At 34.3% G+C, this 9,049-nt stretch overlaps 1 protein-coding gene across 10 annotated transcripts in view; it reads right to left on the minus strand.

Moving 5' to 3' along the window:
• The window catches only part of LOC105831069 (cubilin), a 644,426-nt gene that overhangs the window by 181,657 nt on the left and 453,720 nt on the right, over positions 1–9,049 (minus strand). For 9 of the 10 annotated variants that reach the window (XR_004964459.1, XR_004964460.1, XM_036291394.1 and 6 more), the window contains one exon: positions 300–484. The exons of the other annotated variant lie outside the window; for it this stretch is intronic. Coding sequence is in view for 7 of the 9 variants with exons in the window: in XM_036291394.1 (XP_036147287.1) it covers positions 300–484 (185 nt within the window). In the remaining 2 variants the exon portion in view is untranslated. The remainder of the gene's footprint in view (positions 1–299; positions 485–9,049) is intronic. 10 annotated transcript variants of the gene reach the window in all.

Raw genomic sequence — 9,049 nt, forward strand, 5'->3', positions numbered from 1 at the left:
AATGTTAAAGGATCTTGAAAAGGTATTAAAATATACAGAAACAATACACTTGAAAATCTTTGCAGAATATATCTATTGAACAATCCACAGGAGATTACATTGAATAATAGAATAAAATATGTTTGCGCAGAGAGAGAGAGAGAGAGAGAGAGAGAGAGAGAGAGAGAGAGAGAGAGAGAGAAAAGAGGAAGAGATAATATAAGTTATAATAAGGATAAAAAAAAACACCAAGTCACATCGTTTTTGAAAATGCTTGCTTCTCTTGATACACGTTGCATTCTAACACTAGTGAAACTTACAGTTTTCCTCGTCTGATGAATCGTCTGGCCCGCAATTATCAATGTTATTGCATCGTAGTGACTCGTCAATGCAGTATTTACTTTTACTGCATAAATATTGAGCCTCACAATCTTTATTTGTGCCCACTTCAGTCCACACTGCTCGAAAGCCGAGGTGCCCTACGGCTTTATCGGCTGATATAAAACTGCGAATGTGAGTGAAAATGTTAAAAGCATCTTTCTAAAGACATCATTGGTCATTTAAACCCTCAAACGACAAAAAATCTTTCAGTATATTGCAGCAATATTACATGTGCAGCATATTTCACGTGTGTGCGTGTGTACACACACACATACACACACACACACACGCGCGCGCGCGCGCGCGCGCGGAATGTATATATTGTAATGAGTGACACACTCATACCGATAAGAAAGATATCAGTAGCACCGATGACGTCAGTCAGCTGCAGCAGTCAGCATCGAGCGCATTGCGCGAGGTTACGTGCAATCCGCTCGACAATTAGCGCAATGCTCGTTAGACAGCACTTGCTGTCTAAGCAAGATTTTGGAATACTGACAAATTTACGCCCTCACACAATCCTCCCCTTCTCTCGATCCAACTACCGAATTAACGGATATATAAACCGCCGATAGAAAGTGAGGGACGGGTCAATCCGAAGTCGACAAACCGAGATAACACACGACACTCTGCTTTACGGGGTCGTGTATCGCCGACACAAAACATTGTAATAAATACAATCACGACATTCTGCTTTGCGGGGTCGTGGACAGTGCACTCATAGACGCGACACTCTGCCTTGCGGGGTCGTGATCTAACCGCACACTGTAAAAACAGACTTTATAATAAAAATGCTCAGCACAAAGAGTGGTGTATAGTGACTAAATACCCTCCTCGCGAGATCTCTGGCAGCGATCCCTAACGTATACCCAACGAGGTGTACAACAATATACAGGGTGTAATGTAATCGGAAGCCATCCCGTAATGGAAAGATAGACGGGATCGAGATGAACATAAAAGTCCAATATTGTCTTGGGTTAGGTCTATCAATAACCGAGATATAAATTTTTCAAATTGTACGAATGAGAGCGCGCCGTGTGAAGAGCCGAGACGCTCGAGCTGTAGCGCGGCCCACTATGTCGAGCATTGGCTGCCGGCGCCGGGGGGAAGAAGGAGAAGCGGTGCCGCTGCCTGTGCTTCGCCGCCCTCGCGTCTCACCGCACCGCGCCAACACTCGTGGCGATAGCAGCTATGCACATTCGCGATTACTTGACAAATTAGGAGTTAGCAAAGATATGACAAATTAAAACCGTAATAAACTGCTGTGATTAAGAAAGTCGAAAGAGCGAAAGCGATAGATACTTATGGAATCTACAAATAATCTAATTTCTATCGTAATTGTGAATAAGTAAATTAATAAAAGTTTTTCGTACATACACGAAAGATTCTTTCTTTTTCTTAAATATCTTATTTACAGTATCATATAATTCTAACTTTGTTTCTTATCGAATTGTGTCGTACTGTTAAATCCTTGATGAAAACATTAATAAAAAATTACCATAAATTCACAATTGATTCTTAAAGTGATAATTTTCTTTTATAAGTGTATTATAATATTTGCCGCATCAAATTCTCTCATCGTTTCTTATTGTTTTTTTTCCATGGAATGTTAAATTAACGAAGGTTTATCACGATTAATATCTACGATTGATTCTTCATACATTCTCATTTCGTAAATATTTAATTAGAAAATTATAAAATGCGCGATATATCCATATAATATGTTACACTCATTGTTCATAACACGATAGAAAAATATCTCTTGATGTAACAATTTCACAAAAGATTATGCCTTCTACGATAATTATGCTTAGAGATGTTTAATATCAAATATTATTAATATAACGAAGAGTTTTTCTTTCATAACGATAGGGAACTCGGAATTTCTTTTATCTTTAATTACATTATTAATTACGACAGATTTTTACTGATTGATTCAGAATAGATATTAAGAAAAATACAAAAATCTAATTGGTTTCTCTTTCGTAATCCATTACTTGTCTGAATAAAAAAAAAGAATTTCAAGAGTGATATCATTGTCTATCGTTCTCTCGTTTCCTGTTAGGAAAGTATATTTTCTCGTTGGAATATGACAAAATATCTACGGAGACATCGTGTTTAATAGTTCTGTTTGAATATTTCGTAAACTTAAGTTCTCTATTGTATAATTACGAAAGAAAACGCTTTGTTGTTAACCATTACTGGTGACATTAACATCTCCAAGTATAATTACGATCGTATCGTATAATTTATCACGAAATCGTTAGATCAGGCATGATACAAGATATTTAAGGAAAAGAAAGAATCTTTCGTGAATGTACGAAAAACTTTTATTAATTTATTTATTCACAATTACGATAGAAATTTGATTATTTGTAGATTCCATAAGTATCTATCGCTTTCGCTCTTTCGACTTTCTTAATCACAGCAGTTTATTACGGTTTTAATTTGTCATATCTTTGCTAACTCCTTGTCAAGTAATCGCGAATGTGCATAGCTGCCATCGCCACGAGTGTTAGCGCGGTGCGGTGAGACGCGAGGGCGGCAAAGCACAGGCAGCGGCACCGCTTCTCCTTCTTCCCCCCGGCGCCGGCAGCCAATGCTCGACACAGTGGGCCGCGCTACAGCTCGAGCGTCTCGGCTCTTCACACGGCGCGCTCTCATTCGTACAATTTGAAAAATTTATATCTTGATTATTGATAGACCTAACCCAAGACAATATTGGACTTTTATGTTCATCTCGATCCCATCTATCTTTCCATTACGGGATAACTTCCGATTACATTACACCCTGTATATATCTAAAGAATATTTTGGGATATCTCATGTTTACGAGAGAGATGAGAGAGATTTATGATTTGTCCCAATCCATTATTTTAACATTTAGAATTTTAACATTTTATTAACATAGCAGTTTACTTTATTAAAAAAACAACTTCCCATATAGACAAAAAGATGTCTTTTAGATTTCTAAAAGACATCTTGCGATTTCTTGCGATATCTCGCATTTTTTACGAAAAGATATCTTTCCGCGATCTAAAAGATGTCTTATGCAACAATTTGAGATATCTTATAGATCTCTGGCGATGTCTAAAACACATCTTGAAAAAATCCAAAAGATATCTTAAAGAAATCTCAAAAATATTTTAAAGATATCTAAAAGATGTTTTTTAGAAATCCAAAAAATCTATATGAGACATCATAAAGATATGTCTTTTGTACGTCTTAAAGACCTTTTTTAGAATTCTTTTTAGACATTTATAAAGGTTTATACATTTATACGGAGGCTTAGAGAGCTTTCTTCGAGAAAAAGTGCAAAGACCCGTGGAATTCTCCATCAGGATACAAAAAATTTATTACGTAGGTTCTAAGAAGGTTGAGAGCTTATTACGATTGCTGTAAGTTAATCCATCACCGTAAGTGATCTTCTTATATAGCTCTCAGAATGTAAATTACATCACGAGAAAGGCAGCATCGCGTCGTCGCCTATAGCGGCGATTCCGCGAACTACATCACGACTGCGGATGCTGCACGCGTGTGCACATTGTATTGTGGCGGATGTTTCACCGCTACATAAACTGCTAAATTATGATTTAAAATGTCTTTTTTTAAATGTTAAGTAATAAATATATAAAGACGTTTATAGATATCTTAAAGCAATTCTAGAATTGATCTTCAAGATATATGTATAAAAGACATTTTTAACCTCTAGAAGATCAACTCTTTTTTGGCCGACTTTTTAAATTTTAATACTAAAACATTTTTGTCCTTGTCAGTGAAATAAACTACGGAGAAGATAACATCACTCTAACGCCTAATATTATTAGGCTTTTAGTTCGAAAAAAGTGATTATTTTTTTGTTGTATTTGAACTTTATATTACTATTTATTGTCAAAATGATTGTTTAGCGTCATTTGCAATAAAAATGTTGAAAAATATGTATATAAAAATATAATTATGTTGCACTTTATGAAGTATGAGACAGTATATAAAGTGTCATTAAAGTAACATCAAATTATTTCGAAATAAATGCATATATTGTGTTAAAAGAAGTAATTTTAGCTAAATGAATATATTGTTTTCGGTAAATTTAATTATAAGCCTAATATAAGACTTCTGGCCAGGAAGAGGTTAAGATATCTTGTATAGATCATTCATTTAGATATCTTTGACATGTCTAATTCGAAAATTTTTAAAACATCTTTTAAGATGTTTTTTAGAAATCTTTTAGATATCTTTTAGAAATTTTATGAAGATATCTTCGACAAAATCTTTTTAGATATTTTTTAGATATCTTTTAGAAATGTCTTGAAGACAAATTGAATAAGATGTCTTTTCGATTTCTACAAGATATCAATGTTTACTGGGTTGATACTTATCAGATACGTAGGTTAGATTGCTCCTCGCTTCGATGAAATTGAATAGATAAACATCTCGTTGTTGACTTTTATTTATTAATTTCTTATTAAATATTGAAAAAAATGCAAAATAAAACAAGATTTTTAAAAATAAATAACAATTTTAATTTATAAAACAAATGTTAATTAATAAAAGTTTACATCTAAGTCATGAAAAATCCCTCTCTCATTATTCTTAGAGAAAATATTTATAAAAGTCTCAAAAACATAAAAAGAAGTTAGCTTTTAAACTATACAAAACCTATTGTCTAAGAAGCATGTGATGTATCGTTCATTTTGGGGACATAAAATATACGTTTTTAATATTTTTGAAATAGAATATTTAATTTAACGACATTAAATTTCTGCTGAATATGTTGAGTGTAATTTGAGGACATTTCCGTCAGGTAAGTCAAAAGTATAATTTGAAGACATTTTATATGTTGAATGTATAATTTGAGGACAGTTTCCAATTAATGCTTTTCATATATAATATTGCAGAATATCTTTTTCAACGTGAAAACACGTGAAAAACAGATATACTCTGAATAATATGGTTAATAAGTACATAGTTAAGAAATATTAAGAAGAAAAAATAAGAAGAGCAACATAAAGTAAGTTATTAAAAGAGAAAGAGAGAGAGAGAGAGAGAGAGAGAGAGATTTATTAATTCTCTAGAGAACTATAAGGCAAAAGACAATATAAGAACTAGACAACTAAATTAAACAAAACAAAAAGAAAAAAAATTAATCTAACACGCGACAGTACAATAAAAATGCTAATCTAACATTGCGGAAATGACTATATACTAAACAGGACACACTAGTCTAGTAGTAGGTAAGATCTGGAGTAGAATTTACAATAGAAGTATAATAAAGAATGATAATAACGTAAATAAAATTAGAACTAAAAGTAAGAAGTAACACTTAATAGCGTATGTAATTAGTAGAGAAACGGAGTAATTAAGATGTACGTTCACGTGATAACAGATGATATAAAAGAAGACTCAGAAGTAATAGTAAGGAAAAGAATGTGCCAAAAGTATACCAGAGAAATGAAAAGAATTTTGGAAAGAGGCAGTACGATTAAACGGAATTTGAACGAGTAGAAGACGGTAGGCGGGTCGAAGTACGGGTGGCGGGATCATTTTCAACAAAGAGTTCACTGAGGTGAGGAACAGCATCATCCCAACAAATGCGAAACATATATAAACCAAGGAAATAGAGCCGGCGATTTTTAACCGATAGCCACTCAAGTCGGTAACGATACGGGGTAGTGTGAACATAACGTTTCAGGTCAAAGATAAATCTGATAGCACAGTTAATGAGCTTTTGCTGCTTGGAATTAACTTCCTCGGTAAGATTATGATAAACTGAACAACACTAGTCTAAGTAGGGGAATATCAGGGTCTTAACCAGTTTGCACCTCAATAGTTGCGGAAGAGACTACCTGTAAAACTTAAGCTTGTGGAGGGCACAAGAAAAAATAAGAAAGCAATATAAAGTAAGTTATTTACACATGTAAATGTAGCATAGACTATAGGAAGTGAGTGCCAGGAGTAGATAGCAGATAAATGGAAAGAATTCCTGTAAGTGGTGGTTCTGTGGGGAGAAATATGAAAGATGTGTGAAGATGAGGCAGTTCGATAAGATCTTCTCACTAAAGGATCAATGGAAATGAAAAGTTCACGTAAATAAGAGGAACAACACATGTACAGAGTGCAAAAGATTAGGCAACCAAGGAAAACTAGCCTTCTACTTTTAAGGAGGGCGTCTACATTAAAGGCTCAAAAAAATCTTTTGCTTAAATCAATAGTATTTCATCCGTAGAACATGCTCCTGAAATTCCAAGTATAGATTGAAATTGTATCAGGCCGAAATAAGCACGTGCAGTGCGCATGTCCCGAGCGCTCCAAGCGGGACGCCAGGTAAGAATCCCTAACGGTCTTTAAAAGGTATATTGCCTGCTGGAAAATCTGTCAAGGAAAGAATTACTTGAGAGGTGTTTATACCCAGGTGGATATACACAAAATGCCAATAAAAGTTTTAATGCGACGATTTGGCGACTTGCCCCAAAACACCTTTATTGCGGCCGCAAAATCATTAAAATTGCTACCTACATAGCTGCTGGAATTTTCAATGAAAGCTATTTGTCGGTTCTAAGAATCATGTCATGCATAGAAATAGTTATTGGACAGTATACGGAGATGTTGCTAATAGAATAAACAAAAATCGCATGACTAGCCGTCGTAGCAGATTTGTTGCGCAGGAAATGCGTACTTGCGACAAACAACGGCTGTTGAAGAAGAATGAATTATATGTGGGTACACTAAGGACATTTTATATAGAGTAGGGATAGCAGATTAATCGAAAAGTACGGATAAACAATCATTAGCAAGCTTTTATCAATCTTTTTCTTTGATCGGAAACTTTAAACGCGTTTTTATCGAAACCACTTTTTTCGAAACTACGTGCATGACTAAAAAAAAACTAATCGATGAATTCACTTCATTTTTTTAAATGAAAGGTTATTAAATTATCTTCTATGTGAATCTAAAATATAAATGAAAAATTATGTAAAAAAAGTTATTTAAAAAAAGTCAAAAATTTTTCACAAAAAACCGATTTTTTTCCAAAGCGCCATTTTATAAATTTTTTATGATAAGTGTATGACTTTCTTAGGTTCACTTAGAAGCTATACTCATAAACTTTACAAAAAACTTTGTTTTTTCCTTTCAGCCTATTCTATTAGATGTTATCATGCACACATTGTGGAATAAATTTTTCAAGGCAGTTGTGCATTTTTGCTTACAACTTAAATTAAATAAATAAAATTTTATAATAAAAATTGTTTTGAGTACCTAAAGACATGCATAACAAGTGATAAAAATCGCAAAAAGATCCATTGCTTAGTTTCTGCAATATTTGAAAAAACTTATAAAAAAGTGCTTAATTTTACCTCCTGATGTAGACGCCCTCTTTAACCAAGAGTCATCCCTAACGACGCCTAAATGGCGTAAATGTGCTCATCACGCCTAATGTTGAAGATAAATCTAATGCAACAATTGACCAACCTCTGCAGTTTAATATCAAGTTCCTCATGCCTGATAAACGAGGCAGCAGCAATCAATGTGAGGCAAGATCAGAGTGGTCACAGTTTGATTTTGAGCTCGGTGGTGAGTTTTTGTTAAACTTAAGATTATAAAGAGCATGAGGAACACTCGATGAGACATGCAAGAAGTGCTTTTTCTAAAATAAGTTAGATATGAAGATAACACCTAAGTTTCTCACTTCACTCACAAAAGTCAAAGGCGTATGGTCAACGATAACTGGTGGAAGAAGGGAGGTGTTAATGTTATTGACATGGAATTGACTAGCGAAGATGATGACCTCGGACTTAGTAAGACCGTTTGCTACCGCATATTCCAAAATAACACGCGCATCACTAGAGACCAATTCAAGACCACGGAGAATGTTGACTATGAAGAATGTCGAAGCAAGAAAGGTATATCTGCAGATCATCAGCAAAAAGCATATGGCAAGAGAATGATAAGACCTTGGCAATATCATAAATGAAAGAAGAAAATAAAAGTGGGCCAAGCACTGAATCCTGAGGAACTCAGGGTAATAGGAAGCCATTCAGAACAATTACCCGCATCATCAACTACAGCTTGAAAGCGACTGGTTAAATACCAATAGAAATAAGTGACCACAGAGTCGGAGATCCCGAATTCTTTCAATTTGATAAGCGGTCAATTTGGTAAGCAACATAAAATAAGTTATTTACACATGTAAGAAAATTATAATTATTGTGCTAGTGTTATTGTTCAATTTTGAGAGAGAAAGAAAAAGAGAGAGAGAGAGAGAGAGAGAGAGAGAGAGAGAGAGAGAGAGGGAGAGGGAGAGGGAGAGGGAGAGGGATTGATTGATTGATCTTTTATTAGCTTTCTCAGCTATTTTCAATACATATATATACAATTTTATGTTACATCATTAAAAACAAACTCTTTTAGCATTCGTTTAAACATTTCTAAACGATTACAATGTTTAACTTCGGGTGGTAATGCGTTATACATTAACACACCCTCATAAAATAAACTTTTTTGCGCGCTTCTTGTTTTTCGAAATTCAATAACAATATCCCCTGTCTGCCTAGTTTCGCGTTCACCCTCTACTATTCTAAGTCTATTACTAAATTGCTCCGGCATCATATTGTTTAAAATCTTAAAAATAAATATGCACGTGTTGTAATACAGCCTTTGTCTTATGGTCATAAATTGCAATGCTTGGTGC

The sequence above is a fragment of the Monomorium pharaonis genome, chromosome 8 (genome assembly GCF_013373865.1).
Source record: "Monomorium pharaonis isolate MP-MQ-018 chromosome 8, ASM1337386v2, whole genome shotgun sequence".
In the NCBI taxonomy this organism is placed as follows: Eukaryota; Metazoa; Arthropoda; class Insecta; order Hymenoptera; family Formicidae; genus Monomorium; species Monomorium pharaonis.